Source organism: Quercus robur, chromosome 2 (genome assembly GCF_932294415.1).
Source record: "Quercus robur chromosome 2, dhQueRobu3.1, whole genome shotgun sequence".
Lineage (NCBI taxonomy): Eukaryota > Viridiplantae > Streptophyta > Magnoliopsida > Fagales > Fagaceae > Quercus > Quercus robur.
In genome coordinates this window covers 12,410,143-12,432,987 of record NC_065535.1, presented here as the reverse complement: position 1 = coordinate 12,432,987, position 22,845 = coordinate 12,410,143, and the positions used below count along the sequence as shown (strand labels likewise).

Sequence of the window (22,845 nt, the reverse complement as noted above, 5' to 3'; positions counted from 1 at the left end):
AATAGATACAACATCCATTAGATGTAAAGACAGGTGGCTGAGTTCATCTATGCAAACATAACATATATATTTTATATTATCTCTTTGTTAAAATCATATTTATCTCTTTTAGTCAAATTTTATACCGTAGAAATCAAAAAATAAAAAATAAAAATTTAAGAAGAAGAAAAGTTGATATTAAATTATTAAGTTTTTTTGTCTATCAAACTTTATCCAAAATGAAAACTTGATAAGAACAAATAAACGGTTGATTTTGTCTTAAAAATTGCCGTAATTTGCTTTTGATTTTATCTATAAAAAGCTGCTATAATTTAGTGTAGTTACTTGATGTAATTACAGCTTCTACAAGATTGTTGTAATTTTCATTTTATTTTATACAAGATTGCTACAATTTGGTGTAGCTATGTAACGTAACCACGCCTTCTAAATCACATTTTTATTACATGGTATAGTAAAGTATATGATATTTATAATTTTTTTGGGGAGATTTTTGGAATTTTATCAAGCGGCAAATTTAGAGTCTATGAAGCCCAGCCCAAGAAAACCCTTGTATGGTTTTGAAAAAACTGATTGATAATCGGGCCTTGTCCATTCATTCATTATATTTTATCGTGAGAATAGGAAATATTTTACAAGAGAAATGCCTAAACCAATGAGGGGATTTTGTTTTTTGGCCACCCACCCTAAGATTTAATAATCCTACCTCATCCATTCCATGATCACATCATCATTAGTTGAAAAGGCTAAATAGTAAACAGTAAAACACGAGTCTAACGCTCTGTTTGTTTTGCTGGAAAACTTTCTATAAAGATAGTTTTCCACGTTTTTCAGTATTTAGTAACATAAAAAAAAAATTGGTCAATGGAAAAAAATCTTTAGCCAACGGAAAACTCTTATAAAAATAAGGCTTATTTTCTATAGGTTGTTTTCTAAAAAAAATATTTGGAAAACAATCTCTCTCTTATGTGACATATAACTCCTATAAATATTATATTCTTTTTACTCAGGAAACAATATTTTTTTTCGCTCATTCAGCCTTTCTCACAATAAAATCTCTCATTTCTTCTCTTCCCTATGGCCTCTTCTCTTCTCACATATTTCTCTCTCTATCTGTCTCTCTTTTTTTTTTTTTCTCCCTATTTCTTCTCCCCTCTATAACACTGTTCTTAAATAAGGTTTTTTTTTTTTTTTTTTTTCCTCCTCAGAGACCCGTCAACAATTCTATAAATTTTTTTGGTATTTATCAAACTATTTGTACTGGATTAGTTTGTCGGAAAAACTATTTGGCATATGTGGCATTGAACTATTTAAAATGGAACTTATGGGTATAATGGTTATTTTTCTCTTGATTTGTGCCACTATTGTACACTTCCAGTGTACCTTTTTTTTTTTTTTTTTTTTTTTTTTTTTAAATAAAAATTTTTACGTTACTTATCAAAAATATTGTTCATATACATGAACAAGATGAGCATTTGAGATCATGAAAATTGGATAGCTAATTTTGATTGTATCTGTTGTCAAAATTTTAGTTTGAAAATCAAATTCATTCTTGGTTTTTTTTATTATTATTATTTATTTATATTGATTACATTAGGTGAGTTTACACAATACACATATTATACATGTTTTAAATTATACAAGAAATGTTTTAAAACTTGTGGATACCAAACACCAAAAAATGTTCTTAAGCCCATTTTCAAGGTTGTTACCAAACACGGGAAAATAAGATAGTTTTCCAGAAAATGCTTTCTAGAAAATAAACTATTTTCTAGAAAACGTTATTGTTGAAACAAACAGAGCGTAAGAGACAATTTTTCTTCGCAAATATTTTCACAGCTTTGAGATATTAAATTGTTGAGTAATTATTCATTACATAAGACCCATTATCATGTGAGAGAATAGAGTACCACCATATTGTACACAAAATCAGGAGTATTACATAATCAAGAGTATTGAATAATTTTTCTAATAAACTGCTGATGGAGGATAATAAAGTGGTGGATCATATGAGCATTAGTAACAACTTACAAACTCAATAATTTCGAAAAAAATTGTAAAATGATAGTGTAAGTAGTATTGCTAGAAATCAAATCATTAATCATATCAAAAAAAAATTGTTAATCAAAATTATGTTGTAACTAAACTAAAGTCTATGTTTATAACTCTAGATAAAGACAATAGTGTAAAACAATAGGTATGATCTCTTGATAGCTAAGGAAATGATGTAGGACACGGTTTAATTTTTAATTTTTGTAATTATTTAATTTTAGTATTTTTCATGTAATTTTTATTATGTTAGGTTTAGGTTATTTTTGGGTTCCAATTAACTCAACTAGTAAAATCTCTGATGGTTGAATAAGAGATTTGGGGTTCAATCCTCGCCGACACCAAAAACTGATTGGTATTTTGGTCTGATCATAAAAAAATATAATTAGAAGTGGATGTTATAGGTTGAAACCCTCTAAAAAAAGAGTTTAGGTTATTTATTTATTTCTTTTTAGGTGCTTTTAAATTTTAATGTTGTTTAGTCAAATTAGGGTTTTATATGCTTTCGTAACTGCCTTGGGGTTTCTAGTTGCCTTAGATTTTGTTTTTACTATTTAAACGCATTGTAGCCTTTAATGACAATTCAGTTTTCATATTATTATTAATAAAATATAAAATTTTTGTTGAATTTTTTCTTAGGTGGATTCTTTTTTATCACATTGTGGATTTAAGCAACCTTTCTAATCCTTACTACCTAGAAACTGACAGTTTAATTTCTGTTCATAAAAAAGAGCATCACATGTGTGTTTTTTTTAGACTGCTTGACATCAAAAAATCACTTAAAAGTTAAAACACAACAATTTCCTTCCACAGAAACTGTTAATTCAACAAAGTGTTAAATTAACAATTGCAATTTGCTCTAGTGTTCTAAAATTAACAATAATTACAATTTGCTTGGGGTTCACGACACAGCTCTTAACAATAGCAAAGTCAACTTGGATTCATTTAAGATCTATAACTACCTGCTTCCACAGACTCCGCAGCCAACATTTTTAAAACAGAACAGTACTATAGCACTATGCAATCGTTAAGTACGTCTTCTTTCACTTTTTTTCCTCCATCAATAATTTAGTAGAAACTAGCAAAAAAGGATAAAAATTCGAACAGAGAAAAAAGAAGTAATTGTGCCTTTACGATTTTTTTTTCTATAAATAATTTATTTGTTTATTCAAGGCTTAAAAGTTGTAACTATATATATATATATATATATATATTTTTTTTTTACTTTCCTTTTTTGATGTCAAACCATAATTAATAGGCCAAACTAATAGAGCTTCCACGCACTATAGTAGCCTATTCAGGTATTGAAATAACCCACAACCACATTCTACTATCCATTCCACCAAATATAACCACAAGCCCCCCTCATTGTCATTGTTCCCTCAGAAAACACAACCTACACGTGTTAGAGCATTCCCAAAACTAGCAACCACCAAGAAATCATATTAGAATCTTTATGCAATTTTGGACCTGTTAAGGAATTCCAGTAAGCTCAATTACTAAAAATTTTTTACGTCAAATAAGAGTTTTAAGAGTTTTAAGATTTGATCTCTAGTATACCAAATAACTAATTGGTGTATTGGTTAATGATATAGAACTATCATTAGAAGCCTCCAGTTATTAGGAGTGGACATAATAGATTAAAACTATTTCTAAAAAAAAAAAAAAATTCTCAGCACTTGTTATGTTTTAGGTCATCAAAATGAGTCAAATGAGAAGAAGAGATTTTCCAAAACTTTCATACCATTATATTTATAGAATAGAAATATTCCCTCAATAGAAAGGAAACTCCCAGATCTCAGCTAATTTTTACATTTTAGATACGCAATTAACCATATATATATAATACGGTAAATCAAAAAGCAATAAAGAAAAATAAAAACAATGTCTTATATTAGCGGCACTGGAGTTTCTTGACCCTACAGATCTGTATCCTTCTCTGTCTAGCTTGTGCTGCCATAGCCTTATATGAAATCCTGTTGGCCACTGTGAGATCAAAAGGTCCAGAAGAGCCCGCGCCAACAGTGTCCTCTATAGAAACGTTAAGATCAGGAAGACTAGATGGGTCCACATCGTTCTTGACCACGTAGCCAAATCCAGGACTAGTTGGCAGAGAGGAGTGCATTTGGTTAATTGGGTGTTGAAGTTTCTCATCAATTTCTGATCTTTGAACCCTCTGATTCACAATGAACAGTTTCTGCCTAACCACACTGTGAATTTGCTGTTGATGATCTTGATTTTGAGCATTGATGAGAGAGTTGACTGTGGGTTGCACTTGAACAAAACCCTTTGCAAGCTTGAACCTTTTGCCATCTTCCAAATATGGATTTTCCTTCATATGGCCATGACAAAACTGTACAAAACAGTAAATTCGTTAATAAATCATGATTACACTAAAAGGGACCCAAGCCCAACCCCAGAAAAAGTAATGAACAGAAAAAAGTACATCTTATCAATCAGATTATCAGAAAAAGGAAATAGTAATACCTCATGTTTTCTTGCTTTCAACTCCAAATTGAAAGCCTTCAGCCCATCGTAACAACGCATTGCATTCCCTATCTCCTGTTTGGATTTCACAATGGATGTTAGAGAAACAATTGCATCAAACTTTGTTGAAACAAAAACTGAAAAAAAACAAAATTTTCATGGAAAAGACAATTTAACACCCACAAGAAAACAAAAACCTAAAAAAAAAAAAAAAAAACTCACCCTCTTTAGATAATCCCTGCTCTGAGTTAACCCCTCCGTAATCTCCAACCAGTCCTCTCTCTTCTACAACATCAAGAACAACCAAAGCACACACAAATCAATAAACAGAGCATATAAATGACAAACTATATATTAAAAAAAAAAAAAAAACCCTCAAATATAAACTTCATAGCAATTGAAACTAGGAAGAGAAAAAGAAACAGAGAGAGACATAACAAAACCCAGTAAGCAAAAGTCAAAGAAAAATTGAGACATACCCTTTTAACGATTTTGAATTTCAGAGCGTTCTTGGGCTTGTCATCAGATTCACTACTGAGAGAGAATGAAAGAGGGGTCACGGGGCTCAAAGTTCCAGCCTTGACCGCCACAGTTGGAGCCTCAGTCTTACATGTAGGACTAGAAGTAGGACCCACTTCAACACCGCCATGAGTAAACGCCGGTGAAGAAGACAAACTGAAATGAAAACAGCCCAATGATTGTCTGGGAAGTCTCTTAGATCTCCGTTTAAGGCCGACCCATGACTGAATTTGTGGGTGTGTTTTGAATTCAACGAATTGTTGATGAAACTCGAGCATGGTATTAGCAGTCTCAATCTCCTCCTCAGTGAAGCCACTGAGTAAAGCGCTTTTGCTCTGTTTTGCCATTGTTTCTTTCTTTCTTTCTTTTACTCTTTCTCTCTAAAGGACTTTCTCTGTTTCAATAAATTCACCATATAAAAAGAGGACAAGTTGCAGAGAAAAGCGGTAGAGAAAAATAGAGAGAGAAAGAAAAGGGATTGGGTTAGAAATTGAGAGAGAGAAAGAGAGCGTGTGTGTGTGTGTTTTTGTTGCTTGGGGACGGGGATAATTGACACGTGTCGCACATAAAATCTAGGGTTTAGTAGCGCCTGTGCACACTCACTTTTAGTTTGTTCTGTATTTTTTATTTTTGTAATGGCAATTTTTTTTTTTTTTTTTTTTTTTTGGGGAAACCAATAGATTTTATTAAAAGAGCTATTCTGCCCAAAGAGGCTCAATACAAAGTTTGTTTAATTACAACCCGTAATGTCAATTTTGTCTCCCGGTCTTGTCCTATCCAAATTCCAACCCAGGTAAGTTTTCCTTGCCTTTGTGGCTAGAATAGGCCATAGGGTAAGGATTTTTTTCCACGCTCTAAGGGCAGGGCAGAGATGAATTTAGCCTTTTTAGTCCCGCAACACCCCCATTTGATTATTATTAAAGACTTCATTTGTATTGTTAAGTATTTAAATGCATGATATTAAGATTTTTTGTTTTATTGTGATATTTTCTTATTAAACAGTTTGAATAATATTATTTAGTCCTTATTAAAAATTAGTTTGATTTGATATAATAAATTTAGTTGTATTTTCACGTGTTTTATATTAATAAAACAAGTTTTAAATATAAAAAAAATTTAATTTTTAAATATAAAAAAATTAAATAGGTGTGAGGCAGGGTGTGATAGATTAACATGAAATAAAGTTTTGCAGGATAGGGGCAGAAATGAGGTAAGACAAAATTATGCGGATTAGAGGTGGAGACCTCATCCTTTGGCTCTATCCCATTGCCATCCCTAAGCTAGGTGTCTCCAAGAGGCAATTCAACCATTAAGCCATTTAGGTAATCGCCTAAGACCTCCTAAAATAGATTATATTATATCCATTTGTCTTGTTTATTTTTAATTAAGAGCCAAAAATTTAATAAATAAAAATTATTTTTAAAATATTATACTCTTTCAAATATTCAACATTTTATTAATACATTTCATTGTGTTTGTGGTAGTTTAAGAGTGTAACATTTTTTAAGGTTGGATTCTTTTTTATAATCTGTGTATCTCTTATAAAATATTAAGTAACAATATATTTTACATTTGTGTTTAGCTGGCCCTAAACTAGGCCCTATTTTTATAGACTATTAATTTGAGCTAGGTTTGAAAATAATTTGTTTGAAACTAAATTAATGTATTCAATAGAAATGATATTGTTAAAAATTTACAAGTTATAAAAATTTGTTATTATATATTTAAAATACTATACACATGAAAATTTTTCATAAAAATGTGACCATATTTTGCATGAAAGACATTTAACATGCTAATAACATTGTTAATATTTAATGATTTTGGCATGATCATAATGGTGTTAGTACAAAGGAAACCAATTCAATCGTGACTAAAGTTGTTAAAAAAATATATCAAATTGATAGCTTTTTGCAAATAAATGTTCAACAATACTACCATTAGAATATTGGAAGAAACTAATAAATTTTCATAAAATGGCTCACTTTAAATTACTGACTTAGTCTACAAAATGTGTTTATTTGGCCGTAGTTGTCTCCTACTTTCCTCTTTTTTTGGATACTTGAGTTCCAAAATTCCAAAACACATAATTTCTTCAAACGGATACGCTAAGGAACTAAGACATATAGAGGCTGTTTGGATCATCAATTTCCATAACTCATAACTCTGTTTCCATAACTCATAACTCAAAAATGGTGGAACCCATACCTGAGAAGTCCATTTGGCACCACATAACTCTGTTTCCAGTTTTTTGTTTCCATCACTCAATTATCTGATTTTTGAGTTATGAGTTATGGAAACTGAAAACACATTTTAGCTGTTTTCAGTTTCCATAACTTTGTTTTCAATGACATTTTTGTAGTTAAACACACATAGAGGGACCCACTGTTAGGGTCAGCCGTAACTTTTGACCATTTTTTTTCTTTCTTCTTTCACTGGTCTCCGTTGGCTAGGTTCTTTCTTTCTTTTTCTTTTTCTTCTTCTTCTTTCACTGGTCTTCATTGGCTGGTTTTTTTTATTTTTTTGTTCTTTCACCGGGTTCTTTTTTTGGCTGGTTTCTTTTGTTTTTCATCAGGTTTATGGGTTCAGTTCTTTCTTTCTTTTTTCCTTTTTTTTTTTCACTGGGTTTAGGTTTCTGGGTTTTTTTTTTTTTTTTTTTTGTTCTTTCACTGGGTTCTTTTTTTGGCTGGGTTTCTTTTGTTCTTCATCGAGTTTTTGGGTTAAGTTCTTTCTTTCTTTCTTTTTCTTTTTCTTTTTTTTTTTCCTTCTTCTTTTGGGTTCGGTGAGTTTGGGTACTGAAAAAAAAAAAAAAAAGCTGCACCGAGTGACAGGTATGGGGCCCACAAATAGTGTGAAAAATATTGAGTGATGGCAAGTGAGTGATGGTGCCAAACGGACAGAGTATTTTAAAGTGATAAGTGATGAGTGATAATATCTTTAAATGTTTTTTTTTTTTTTGAAATGGGGTTTTGATTAATGGAAGGTTAACACGTGTTAGAAGGTAGAAATATAAGGTTTATATATCGAAGCAGAGTATGCCGGGCAATTCCTACTTTACATTTTTCTTAAATACTTGTAGTAGGTTTGATTTTGATTTTTAATTTTTTTTTAAAAAAAATGTTGATTTTATTTGTTTTATTTTTAATTTTTAAAATAAAATAAAATTATAACGTTAATTTTGTTTTGGCCGGTTGGTGGAAATTATAAATCCTAATAATAATAATAATAAAAAAAAAAAGATGTGAAAGAGGTTGGATTGAGTTTTTTTTTTTTTACAATGACGGTTATTAACCCAAGCCCAAGTATTCTGAAATAAATGATTGATTATTGGGCCTTGCCTATGCATTTACATTGTTTCCCTAAGTTTTTTGGGCACTCCACTTTAAATGAAATGTGTGTTTTTTTTTTTTTTTTTTTAAGTGTGGATTCACTATTTTTAAGTGGGCTATTAATATAATGAAATGACAACAGTAGATGATGTACTTTAATTTAACAATAGATTTAAGATAACCCACAGGTGAATTCTAATATCCATTCCATCAAAAATTGATTGGGCCCATCATTGCTCGCTGTAAGCCTGTAAGTTTCAGAAAACACAAGCCAATGAGCTATACGTGGCTAACCATTCTCACATCTTGGACGAGTTAGGGGTGTGCATGGGTCGGGTTGAGGGGAGTTTTTGACCCAACCCACCATGGTGGGTCAAAAAAAACCCAACCCAACCCAACCCATCACATAAGTCCAACCCAACCCAACCCAACCCACATGGGTCGGGTTGAACCCATGGGTTTGAAATTTTTTATTATTATTATTAAATTGAGTAGAAAAAAATATATTAAAATATTAAAAAAACCTAAAGATTAGTATCAATGTAACTCCTTCAAGGCAAACAACATTAATGACTAAACAACAATAGTAATTTATTAGGATTTGTGTGAACTAATTGGCTTTTATATAGGATAGGAAGAACTGGCTATTTAAAAAAATTTATTAATTATATAATATATTATATATATATTAAATTAGTATTAGTATGAGAAACTAAGGAAATGCTGCTATACAACTGTTTTTTTTTTAATTATTAAATATATAATATATATTTAAATATATATATATATAAATGTCCTACAATTGATTTAAAAAAAATTATTAAATATAAAAATATATATTAAATATGGGTGGGTCGGGTTGGGTTTGGCGGGTTTGTAATTTTATGACCCAAACCCAACCCAACCCGCCATAAATTTTTTTTTTGTAACCCAACCCAACCCACCAAGCCTTAAAAATCGACCCAACCCGGCGAGTCGGGTTGGGTTGGGTCGGGTTTGGCGGGTCGGTGGGTTTTCTGCACACCCCTAGGACGAGTTATTTTAGGTCCTCAAAAACTCTAAATAAGCGATTTTCCAAAACTTTCAAACTATTATAAAATAGAATTATAGAAATAATCCTTCAATTAACCAAACTGTCAGACCCCTCCGCTAATTTACATCTTAGATACGCAATGAACAGAATTGTTATGTCAGAAAATCAGCATGTAAGCAGCCAAGTTAATTAATATGTGATAGCAAAACAAAGACCTAATATGTAATTGAAGAAATTAAAAGCAATCAAAAGAAAACATTTTTGTCATCTTTGCATTCTTTGATCAATCTTGAATTTCATGTAAACATGGTGAAGAAAATAACAATATGAAGTGTTGAAGATCATTGATTATTAGGTCAAGCATTAATATGGCTTGCTAATAAAGAAATTCAAATATACACATAATTGTGTATATTTAAGGTACATAATTTTTCAAATAATTTACACAATTATATATGTTGACAAATGTGCACAATTTTTTAAAAAATGTACAAAATTATGTACATTTAACATACACAAATTTTCAATTTTGTACATTAAATATATACAAATTTTTAAAAAATTGTACCAAATTTGTACATTCAATGTATACAAAATTTTCAAAGAATGTACCCAATTATGTATATTTAATGTATCCAAAAATTCAAATATGTACAAAATTTTGTACATTCATTGTACATATTTTTTTTCAAATAATGTACAGAAATTTATAAATATAGACAATTTTTAAAAAATGTACATTATTTTTTAAAAAAATTTACACACTTTTTCAAAAAATGTACTCAATTTTTTCAAAGAATATACACAATTTTGTATATTCAACTAACACAATTTTTCAAAAAATACAAAAATGAAAATAATAATAATCCAATGTTCAATTGGTCGTTTTATTTTATATATTAAATGTCATATGTATCACATTTGAGGATTTAAATCAAGTCGATCTTCCTCCAAAATAAATAGTTTATGCCCGTTAATGTAAAATTAGAACATAATTGATAAGATTAATTAGCAAAAAAATAATAATAATAAATAAAGAAAGAGTCAACACGATTATATATGTCAACTGTCATGGGATAATTTTTTTTTTTAAGACAAAGTTTAGTTACAAAATTGGTTGTAGTCTAAGGTTACAACTTTACTTAATAAAATAAATTTTATTATATATTTTTGAAAATCTAACCGTTGAATTGCATGTTCTTTAATACACATGTTAAATGTTGTGCCAATCGAATATTATTTACTATATAATCTACAAACTTATATTTTATGCATGATTTTAAATTATAAAAACTTACAATTTAATTAATTTATTGATAATATAGCTATCGATCTTTAATTTTTTATCATAAATTATGCAAGTATGGAGGATATAAGAAGAAGATGTAATCCATAGTGGATTTGTCAAAATTCATCTTCAATAAAAAGATATTGAGTAAGGTTGTAACATACTAACATAAGGATACAACTAATTTTGTAATTAAGCTTTGTCACTTTCTTTATTAACACTTAGTGTCCGTTTGGAATTGCTTAAAAAACCAGCTTTTTTTACTATTCAACTTATTTTTGCTACTATTTATAGATCTCATTATACTATTTCAGCTACCTTTTAACTTTATCTACAATATTTTCAACAAAAATTTTTCAGTTTCAACTAAATAAGTTATTTCCAAATAGACACTTAAAACGACAACCCAACGTAACAAAACCTACGTCTGCTTTTCAGGCCCAGCTATGTACCTGTTTCATCGACTGAAAAAATACTGGCGAATCAATTTTTACACTTTAATCAGCTATGTGCGAATCAATTTCCCAAATGTTGCTGATTTGTACAGCTATGATTAACAACTGAGATTGTTTGATGGGCTATTGTATTTGTGGTTTCCTTGATGATGAGCTTTCGAGGTTCAGTGGCAGCAGGTTCCATTATTTTAAGAGAGAGACTCAGATGTTCACCTGAATTGGACTTTCCTTTGTACAGAAAAGGCTAAAAAAAAAAATGCAAAAGAAATTAACTACAAAAATAAATATAAGGACACAATAGAATATGAATTAAGGAATTAGAGAGGAAAAATTACCTCTTGTTTGCGTGCTTTCAGTTTCATATTCAACTCTTTTAGGCCTTTTAAGTGAAGTTTTACTTTGTTTATTGACTGGTAGAGCCATGCATGACAGAATGAAAAAGTTAATAGTAAGAAACACCAATAAAGAGAAGGGTAAAGTTCAAGGAAATACTAGTTACAAAGAAATGCAAATTGAATGGAGATTTCACCTCTGATAAATCATCTTTGGTTTTCATCATATCAGCCACTTCCTCTTCTAATCGCATCTTCAACTAGGAAATAGATGGCACAGGACAAAACAAAATTGATTATTGCCAACAAAACTCAAACTAAAGAAAAGAAAATGAAATTATGAATGTCATGTTTTATGCTATCTTGGTTTCTATAGAGTATGTGATACCCTGAACTGTTATCAGCAATTAAAGTGATTGCTTTAATTATCTCACATCCCCGTACAATCTAAACTCAATTTGTTTACTTTCTTACCTATCCTCGCTAACGTAACTCGGTTAGACAACTTTCCCAACTGTTGTATTGTAGGAAAAGAATATATAAGAAGATTCATGCGTGTAATTAAAAATACCTACCTGTTGGGTTCTATGGGGAGACGCTTTAGAATTTTAAGGTTTTCGATGAAGTATAACTAAAATAGAGTACAACTCGACACTCAAAAGATACCAAACAGAGAAAGCTTTAGATATTTTGGATCAATAATTTATAAACATTGTGAGATTAAAGAGAATGTAAATCGTGCAGGGTGGATGAAATGGAGAAACTCGTTAGGAGTTTTCTTAAGTTAAAAGGGAATTTTTTATAAGACTATCATAAGACCAACTATGTTTTATGAAACTGAATGTTGGGTTGTTAAGAGAAAACATAAATGAGAGTGTTAAAATAGATAAGTGAAAATACATGGCAATAAAATCTTTGAAATGAGGAAAATTCACTTAAAAATGGGGGACCTATTGATGAAATTAAATACAATGGAGAGTCGCAAGAGATGGTTTGTTCATGTTCAAAGGAGAGTGATTAATGTACCAATAAGAAATATAAAGTTAATTCAAGTTGAGGGAACCAAAAAAAAAATGTAGAGAAAGACACAATAATGTTAGTAGAAGTAACTAAAAGTGACAATTAAATAAGTAACCGAAAGTATGACTTTGGATAGAATGGATAATAGAAAAAGATATATATAGTCGACCTTGACTAACAGGATTCATAACCGACCCCAAAAATTTGGGATACAAGCTTGGTTGTTATTGTTTGCAATTTTTGTCATTGATATACTTATACAATGTGTATATTCCTTGCACTTTCATTTGTTTGAACGGAAATCTAATTCATCCAAACAAGAAGGGGGAGGACCTATGGGCCTTTTTTTTTTTTTTCATAACTTGTTAAAATGATATGTTGTGATGATTGCATAAGAAAAATGATAACAATGACTCATGTAAAAGTAATATTGTGCCAATAATAACAATCACCTCAACAAATTATTAAAAAAGGTTTTATACTTAGTATTGCAGTGTAGACAAAACTTAGGTGTAATTCATTACTTGTTATACTTAAAATACAATAGATGAGAAATTATACCTAAGTTTTATACAATAGTTAAAACAAAGTCTTAGTCATAAAACTTTTGGGTCGGCTAGCTAGCTATAAATCCTCAAACAGATTAGCTAGGATTGGCCACATAGAAGTAGATCTATTCTTAATAGAGTGACTAAATTGTAGTCTGATTGTTCCGCAACCCTCCTCCTTTTCTTAGGTTTGGGACTGACTATTTATAAAATATATATGACAATGTTAAACAGACACTTTTCCTAAGTTTTATGGTTGCAAATATATAGCAAGTGTAGTTCCAGTTCTTTACGCGGAATCTATCATAGTGGTTTAAATCTAGAGGTGTTATGGGTTGGATTAGGATAGATCACCATGCATGTATGCCCTCCATGACCGCTAGGTTTCCCTGATCATGAAGCATAGGCATCATGTCGTACCTGTTATGATGTAAGATGGTGGCGACTAGGGTTTTTTTCTTTATTAAAAAAAAACTTTTAGATCTATTGATTTTGGATGATTACTAGCAGTTCAATTTTTTTACCGCACCAGTTTAACCTTTTATCTGGGTTGATAGTATACAAACCACACTAAAATTAAAATTTGGCGAAGAATCAGATTAACCCCCTCCAAGTCCAACAAATCAGAATAAAAAAAAAAAAATAAAAACAGTAAAAAAAAAAAAAGTAAACGAAATACCTTTTTGTTGTTGGGTTTTTTCATAGGCTTCAAGTGCAAGACCAAAGAATTGGGCTCTCTGTGACAAACAAGATTAGTTGCTCCAGTACTAAATAACCCATCGTTTGAAGGAATAACAGTGCGTAGAGGTTGAGCACGGAGACACTCATCGTTGATTTTCATGGTTGTATTTGTATAGGAGTTTGATGGAACACTGCGTAGTGGTTGAACTCTCAGAGGCTCAGAATTATTTGGAAAAGTAGCTGCTTGGGTAGGAGAATAGGTTTCATCGAGTACAGACCTCTTTCTCTTAGCACCCCATACTGAAACTTGTGGACGAGCATATTCGTTAAGTTGATGATAAAACTCCACCAAAATATCAGCAACCTCTCTCTCTCGCTCATCAAAGTCATTGGAATCAGTCCAAGAACTTGTATCTCGACATGGACTGTGCCTCTGCTCCATTATTGTTTGTGCTTCTGTTTCAAAACACCGTGATATTTGAAAGAGTTCAGAAAAATACTGAGGGCTTTCTAACGAGGGGTCTAGCTTACCTCAAATATTTTTTTAATTGAAACTTTCTTTTATTTTAATGCGAAATTGTCATGTCACCCACTAATTAAATAAAATGTAGAGATTAAATAAAATGTAGAGATTAAAACCCACATTACCCCTTACACTTAAAAAAGTACTGGAAGTAAGCCAAACCCTTCTAGGAAAACTCAGGCGGTGAAAATATTTAATTAAATTTTAAAAAAAAAATATCTGGAAAATTGCCACATCATCTACTAACTAAATAAAAGGTAGAGATTAAAGCCCACTACCCATTGCTATTGTGTATTTAAAACAAAATAACATATTCAATTAAAAAAGTACGAAAGGTAAGCCAACCCTTCTAGGAGAACTCAAACGGTGAAAATACCTAATTAAATTCTGAAAAAGAAAAAGAAAAAAAAAGAGAGAATAATTGGGAAATTATCACATCACCGACTAACTAAATAAAAAGTAAAGATTAAAACTTACTATCTCTTACTATTGTGTATTTAAAACAAAAAAGATACCTCCAGTTAAAAAAGTACTGGAGGTAAACCAAACCCTCCTAAGAGAACTTAGGCGGTGAAAATACTTAATTAAATTCAGGTAAAAAAAAAAGAAAAAGAGAATAACTAGGAAAACAGGAATCTAAAAAATAAAAATCAGAAAAAAGAGAACTAGCGTTAAAGAGAAAAACTAGGAAAACAATTGTATATAAGAACTAGTCTAGTTTAACTAGGAAATCTATACTTAAATTCTTTTCTTTTCCTAAAAAAAAGAGTTAAATTCTTTTCCTTTTTATTATATTAAATTAAATTCTTTTCCTTTTTATTATATTAAATTACAAAATCTGTGAATATGTGATTGTGCGATTCTTCTGGCACAAAAAATTAAAAAAAGTTCTATAAGAACCTTAAAGTATGAAACATTGTTCTATGCCTGTGCATTGCGCGAATTAATTAAAATTTTAATGTAAAAGAAAAAAAAAATTAGTGAGCTACTTATAATTCTAAATTAACTATCGTAATATGTACATATATAGTGTACAAGTTTTACCATATTAAAATACAAAATTACGAGAGATAATTAAAATAAATATTACATTTATTTTAAATGTTTGAAATTTTTGGTAAAGAATTTTAGTTGGAGTAAAATTGTAAATTTCTTAAAAACTTAGATAAAATAATTCATATAAATTATACTATCCTATTAATAAGATATAAATAGAGTTTTAATTGGAATACAAGTTTAATTTCTTGAAACTTAAGTTTCTAAAACTAAAATTTTATCATATATGAGATTGGTAATTTTGGTACTCATTGAGTAATTTGTGTTGAATGTTCCATCCTGTCAAACTTTAAAAAATAAATTTTGAGGATTCTTTAATATATATATATATATCCATCACAATTTCCAGTTTCCAGCAATTTTGCGTATGATCATCAGGTATAAAATCCATTGGATCAGTATGTAGTCCTATGCAATAAGCAACAATCTATTAGATAGAGAATTCTCAGTAAAATGGTGGGATAGCTTCAAAATTGATCTAATCATCAATCAGTTAAATAAGGATTTCCCTCCTCCAGTCTACAATGCCATTACCCATAAGACAAGGTCTCAATCTAGCCTAGAATTCTTCTCAGTTGCGAGAAAATTTAGCAGAGAATTAAAAGATCTTGCTGATCAGTTGCTCCTCCAGGCTTCTCAGTTAGAAGAAGAAGAAAAAGCTTCTCTTGCCTCCTCTGAAGTATCTACCAATCATCATCCATTTGATCCCTTCCAGGATTCTCAAAATCCTTATGAGGGCCATAATTTGGATAGTCCCTAGGCTATTGTAGTAGCACCAATCACTACTCAGAATAGCTCCAAACAGCTCCTGATTTGGTCACTATTCAGCACAGTTTTAGCAAACAAGATACCATTCATAAACATCACCAGCCGACACTAGAAGACGAAAACAGTACTAGCCGACACAAAAAGACAAAAATGAACAGTCACGCAGCTTCGCTGCACTTTCGAGGGTCCCGTCTACTTTAGGTGGAAAAGGATTTCACCCAAGGTACCATATTAGTGTGCAAGAATGATAGCTATTTGCTTTTTTTTTTTTTTTTTTTTTTTGGGGGTGGGGGGGGTGGGGGGGGAGGGGATGGTAGTTTTTGGGTTAAAAAAAATATTAATTATATTTAAAGTAAAGAAAATATTTTAGTAATATCATTGAAACTATCTTAAAAATTAGTATCTCACTTGAGAGAGAGAGAGAGAGATAAGATTTATTAAAATAGAACACAAAATTATGATATATAATCAAAATAAATAATAGATTTTATACTTTTAAGTTTTAACTCTTGGTTTTATAATTTTAGTTTGAAATAGAATTTTTTATTTTTTGAAATTTAGGTGATAGACTTTTTTTTATAAGTAAATTGTCTTAACAATAAAAAGTCACTAAATATTTTTTTTTTCTCAAAAATAAAAGTCACTTAATATTTTGATAGTAGAGTTTAATCCAAGTTAAACTATCTTAACAATAAAGCCACCCTTCCAACAAGAGACTGGGGTTTAACTGTTTGTGAGACCTCGAAATCTTGCCCTCCCAGCCAAACTTGATTGGCATTTTCTTATTGAAGAAGAGTCTCTCCACGGGCCCGGGTGCTTAAGGCTATATAGTTAGTTAACCAGTCTTCCCTTTCTCATTGCAAGGTCAGAAGTTCCTGGTTTAGAAAAGGGCTGCTTGTAGGGCAACCAAACCCATACTGTACAAATGGTTTAAGGAAATCATCAACTCTGGCACTTTTACCTTCTTTATTTTTTGGAAAGATCATTAGCCTTCATTACCCTCTACCATTGTAAAAAATTTAATTTTGAATCGGAGTCCGGCTCAAAAGAAATGACTTAAGCTATAGCCACAGCTCTTTTTATAATTTTATTTTAGTGAATAGCCTAAGGAATTATTTTCCTATTCCCAGCTGCACTGATTTTCTTTTCTTTTCTACCTGCTTTGATTTTCAGTAAATTCAAAAAGGAGATTGCCAGTATGACAGACATTTAAAAAGAAGAAGAGAAATATCTTCGTAGAAAATAGCATGAAAGATAATTGAGGCACTATAGACTTTGGAAAGGAGTGTTCTCATGCAATTCAATTTTGGTTTGAAGTACAACCTAGAAAATGGCCTGCCCAACATTCAAAAATAAAAAGGGCTCACAGGTGTGGTCACTACCCCACACTATTTAGGCATTGCGTTATGGTACGGTACCAATCGGAGCACTAATGGGCCTTGTCACAAACCCACAACTCATGAGCTCATAGGTATGATAGGTCATAAGGGCTTCCTACCACTAAGTCACCGCCCTAGGTCGTAAAACCATCATCTCAATGAGGGCATTGCATTGCCACTATTAGTGTTTACAGAAGTTCAATCAGCAAAGATATTAACAAGTGACAGTAAATAAATGTGAGAGGTCCTAATCAGTTCAGGTTAAACATAATTCAGCTGCTTGAGGCTGCTTTCTCATTTGTTTGGACACATCAAATTTAAAGCTATCATCCTATTCATCATCAGAACTTCCATCAACAACCTTTTTTTGCTTAGACTGCTTCAATAAAGCTTTGGAGACGGTCGTCTTCTTTTTATTAGAAGAAACTTGGGAGGATAGTTTTTTCTTCTTGTTAGCCAAAACAAAGTCATCATCAGATTCATCCTCAGAGCTTCCATCTTCAATCTTCTGTTTCTTAGACTGCTTTGATGCAACTTTTGAGTCTGTTGTCTTCTTTTTGTTCGAAGAAGCTGGAGAGGATGGTAATTTTCTCTTAACACTAACAGACTTAGTACTCTGCTGTAAAGTAGCTACAACTTTGGCTGGAGAACTGAGCTTTTGCTGAAGACTCTTCTTCTGCTTCTTCTCATAAACTTTCTTTGCCTCTTCTTTGGAAAGCAAACCAGATTCCATCATCCTGCAACCAAATTGAATACATTTCTTTTAAATATGCAACCCTAGCTATAATTATATTGCAAATAACAGATACAAACAAGTACATATCAATGCAAGAGGAAGAATCAACCCAATCACATGGTATGGCAAACTAATCTCTAATGAGCAGAATTACTAAATCATGTCAAAGTATGTCTCACATTATAATGAGCATTAAAAGAAGCACTAAATTTGAAAAAAAGACAAGGAAAGAACGCACAAAGATCTAAAAGATGGGGTTGTGCCTGATATGTATGTAGGAAACTAAACTTATCCATTCCAATACATGGAACTACTATGCAAGTCCATAGTTTACTAGTGCTTTCTCTCTGTCTTCTTTTATAGTTAAATAGTAAAAGAACTCACATAGAGAGTGGACTGGAGGTTGAACCAGGTGATCTGCAATATGCATCTACTGACCAAAGAAGTGGATACTATTTTCTTACTGAGGAAAGATATGGTGACTATGATAGAGTACTTAAAACAGAAGCATTTTTTTTCTTTTTAAGTCCAGATTATATATAAAGTGATCCAATATGACATTTTAGAAAAGGATCAAATCATCAAAGATGAAAAAATAAATCACCCATTCCTAATGCAAGATATTCATATCATCCATCTACACTAACATGATTACATTTTGAAATCACATATAGCCAAAATTTCCTCCTGAGGCAACAACAGCTGCTCAACCAACTAGTCCAGCAAGCAGATTGCATATTGCAAAATTTAAGCCTTAACTAAAACCTAAGCATATATATAGCATTATAGCAAGATATTTAGTTTAACATGAGCAGAGATTATGGAGAATTCTGATTGCCTTCCATGTAACCTTTGTAATAGTTTATGTGGACTTGTTTGTTAAATGACAACAATTTTTGGTTTTCAAGACTTTAGTCACAAGGTAAATCCTTTTGTTCCTGAATGCATTAATGGCACTATATAGAGTTTTTGACATCCGTATAGGGCTTGAAGTAATTGAAATGTTATGCTTACCCGTGCCATGATTTTAGCATTAACATTGACTGTTCAAGTTCAAGGGCTGCTATATATTTGCTAGGTTTTAGCTACTGCTTAAATTTTTCAACATGCAATCTGCTTGCTAGACATAATCTCGAACATGAAATTATAGAGGAAGTGAGGGATAAAGGTACACCCACCAAATACAGCCAGATCCATGATTAAAGATGCTCCCTTGCTTGGAGCAAAAAGAGTGACACCATAACAAAGGGCAAAGTGGTGAAAAGATAATTGATCATTAAATCATATTTGTTAACAAATCAAAACTTAGTCCACCCCAAAATATAATGCCTTGAAAGTGACTAAAATGTCTAGAGCAGTCCAAACTACTTACAGCTTGATATACTAAATGCTAATATTAATATCAATCCATCCCTTATGGGCATGCAGCATATCAATAGCATATACACTGAAAAGTTGTGCTACTTTGAAAATCAAAACCTGTAAGAAAGTTTCTTACTCAGCGTGTGTTTGGCATGGATTATTTTTGTCAACTTATTTTACTATTCATCTTATTTTTGCTACTATTCATAGGTCCCACTGCACTTTTTGGTACTATTCATAGGTTCTACTATATTATTTCAGCTAATTTTTACTTTTATCTACAGTATTTTCAGCAAAAAGTTTTTAGTTTCAGCAAAATAAGTAGATCCTAAAGTGTCCATTTAGAAATAGCTTATTTAGCTGAAACTGAAAACTTTTGCTATAAGTACTTTAGATAAAAGTAAAAGTTAACTGAAATAGTATAGTGGAACCCATGAATAGTACCAAAAATAAGCTGAAATTGCAAATAAGCTGAAATTTTCAGCTTATCCCAAACAGACACTCAGACACCAAAAATTACTCATATTTTGGTGTACCATAAAAATAATATTAAGAAGAACTACAAAATAATCTTATTACAGGTACAAACAATCAAACAAAAACGAATACACCAAAACAAACATCAATGAAACTAAAGACAAAAGGATTGAATCAAAAGCAAAGTCCAAAACCTACATATACACATACAATTGGCAAGTTTACAAAGACTCAATGATATGCAGAGTGATGTGTTGCATGATATGATCATTAATTCTACACATACATACAAACAAAGACTTTTTTTTTTTGTTCTTTTGGTAAAAAAGAAGAGGGGGGGGGGGGGGGGGTTGCAACACAAACGAAAGAATAAATAGAAAAAATCTTTCTGCAATTATATATAATACAGAACCTATCCTCTCATATGTCACCCACTAATAGGGTTAACCAATCCAAATTATCAGATAAAGCCTTATACATTGGATACAGCTCATCAAGAGAAGTATCCTATTCTTCATTTCATATTTATAGGGAAGTGACTCGTTTGGGTTACTCATCCTCATTCTCATAATATGTAAAGTGTGAACTCATATGGTTTCACTGCACTCCTCATGCTATTGGTGTTTATCATTCATTCTTAACCCCAACTTCACAATTTTTTTACTATTTGTTGAGCTCGGTTAGACATTGAAGGCTATCCTTCCTCTTCACAAGTACTAAACACCCAATTGCTCTGACTAATTTAAGAAGAGAAGGTGAAAAAGGAAAGAAAAACATGACACATATGTTCTTTTCTTTTAGGCAATCACTCTTCTCTTCTTTTTTTACATTCTAAAAGCCAAGCAAATAATAGAAGCAAAATGAAACTCAGCGTCAAAACTGCATGTCACACTACTAAAAAGGATTTTCCCAATTGGGGCAAAATGACTCACCAGAACTGCGCCATTTCACTGTTCGGGCTGTGCTTATAGAGTGTCTCATAAAAAATCCTCAGTGGGTCTCTCTGAAATTCCACAAAGCAACAATCCCATTACTTAAAAACCCTCAAAGTAAACATCTTGAAAGCTAAAAATGAAAACCAAGTGAAACAAAAACAACATTGTATTTCTACCTCCTCAGGAGGGTCTCGCTTCTGACCAGGAAAATCATAAACTTTCTTCTCCCTCTTCTTTTTCTCTGGTGCATTTTCTACCTCCTTGCTCTTCTTCTCCACCTCCTTTGTTCTCTTCTTCTTCTTCGGTTCCTTCCACAAAAGAAAACAAAACCAAACCAAACCAGACCCATTACTCAAAAATAAATACCAAACAAAACCTCTGGTTACTAAACAAGCACAACATTAAATATTAATCAAACCCCATTTTTACTATATTAAACAAAAAACACCCATTGAATGAAAATCGTTCCTTTCCTATATATAACCAGAAAGCCTATACCTTTTTTTCAAAATTTAAGGCCAAAAAAGAAAGAAAAGGTAAAGACTTTGAAAACCTTGTCGGGCTTAGAAATAGAGTTCCGTTTGGCGATAGGCTTGTCGTCTTCGTCATCGTCTTCGTCTTCACTCTCTTCCTTTTTCAGTTTGGGTTTAGATTTGGCTGAACCACGAGCGCCATTTGCATTTGAGAGTTTCTTCTTGAGGCCATGGAATATCGGCTTGTCATCGTCGTCGTCCTCGACCTCTTCTTCTTCCTTCTTCGCGAGCTTCGAATCCTCCGACGGCATCTTCTTCGGAGAGTCAAAGAATCAAAATAAAACAATTTTGGTGAGAGACAAAAGACAATGCAGATTATGTTTAGGGTTTTTGAATTTGTTAAAACCCTGCTTGTTTTCGAAGGACAATTTTTTTATTTTTTCGTTTTTCTTTTTAGAGGTCTCAAATTTTATTTTTTCGTGTTCAGTGAGTTTTCAAAATCCAACTTCCGGGATATCTTCTTAAAAAAAAACGTCAGGATACTAACCTTTTATTTTTAAATTTTAATTTATATTTATATCTATTATAGCCGATGTTTAAAATTTTTTGAGAAATGATATATCTACAATATTTTTACAACAAATTTTAAGTGGCAAGTTGTTACTGCTTGTTATTGTTGGGGTAAAAAAGTAATTTTAGTGGTAGGTTCAAATTTGAATCAATAACAACTAACCACCTATATAATTTGTTGTAAAAATGTTGTGGACGTAGAACCTCTCAAATTTTTTTGCTGAAAGTGTCGAAAAAAAGTTGAATAGTATAATGGAATCTATGAATAGTATCAAAAAATGTTGTAAGATTCATGAATAATAGTAAAAATAAACTAAAGTTACATATAAGCTGAAAATTTCAGTAAGACCCATTGAATACGTACAGTAATTATGTAATATTCATAAAAAGTATTGGTAATTATATAATACATTAGTTGCATACCCAAGTGATGAGTGGGAATAAATAATTATTTTGTATTGTAATATAATGTATAATTTTTTCTCTAAATTTTTTTGAAGACAATTTGTTCTCCCTAAAAATGAAACAATTTATATTTGGTCCAATTAGGTTTACTTTGATCCAATTTTGCCCACTTGCTTCAATTCAGTCCACTTGGTCAATTTCAGTCTCCCTTCAGTACATTTTAAACTAATTGGGCCTTAAATTAATTCTTATGTAGGTTTTCTTTTTAATTTTTGCTCAAAATTTCATTTTTTCTTAATTTTTGGGTTGAAAAGTATGAAATTTTATTATATTTAGGCTAAACTCTTTAGTTTTGAGTTAAAAAAATACAAAGAAAATACAAAAATAGATATTAGAAATTAGAAATATGAGCCCTAAAAATGC

General features: G+C 31.2%; 2 protein-coding genes across 3 annotated transcripts; both read right to left on the bottom strand.

Moving 5' to 3' along the window:
- Positions 1-3,771: 3,771 nt before the first annotated feature.
- On the bottom strand, positions 3,772-5,564 carry LOC126712407 (uncharacterized). Of its 2 annotated transcripts, none has more exons than XM_050411728.1 (4): positions 5,013-5,564; positions 4,756-4,815; positions 4,534-4,608; positions 3,772-4,399 (listed from the first exon to the last, which is right to left on the bottom strand). In XM_050411728.1, the coding sequence occupies exons 1-4, from the start codon at positions 5,397-5,399 to the stop codon at positions 3,941-3,943; spliced, it is 981 nt and encodes a 326-aa protein (XP_050267685.1). In that variant the 5' UTR covers positions 5,400-5,564; the 3' UTR covers positions 3,772-3,940. The 2 variants fall into 2 exon arrangements, with proteins under 2 accessions (XP_050267685.1, XP_050267684.1); XM_050411727.1 differs by having other exon boundaries at positions 4,756-4,818; positions 5,013-5,560.
- A 12,035-nt stretch (positions 5,565-17,599) lies between these two features.
- On the bottom strand, positions 17,600-21,939 carry LOC126712406 (uncharacterized). Its single transcript, XM_050411726.1, has 4 exons — positions 21,528-21,939; positions 21,151-21,282; positions 20,972-21,042; positions 17,600-18,201 (listed from the first exon to the last, which is right to left on the bottom strand). The coding sequence occupies exons 1-4, from the start codon at positions 21,756-21,758 to the stop codon at positions 17,796-17,798; spliced, it is 840 nt and encodes a 279-aa protein (XP_050267683.1). The 5' UTR covers positions 21,759-21,939; the 3' UTR covers positions 17,600-17,795.
- Positions 21,940-22,845: the final 906 nt, after the last annotated feature.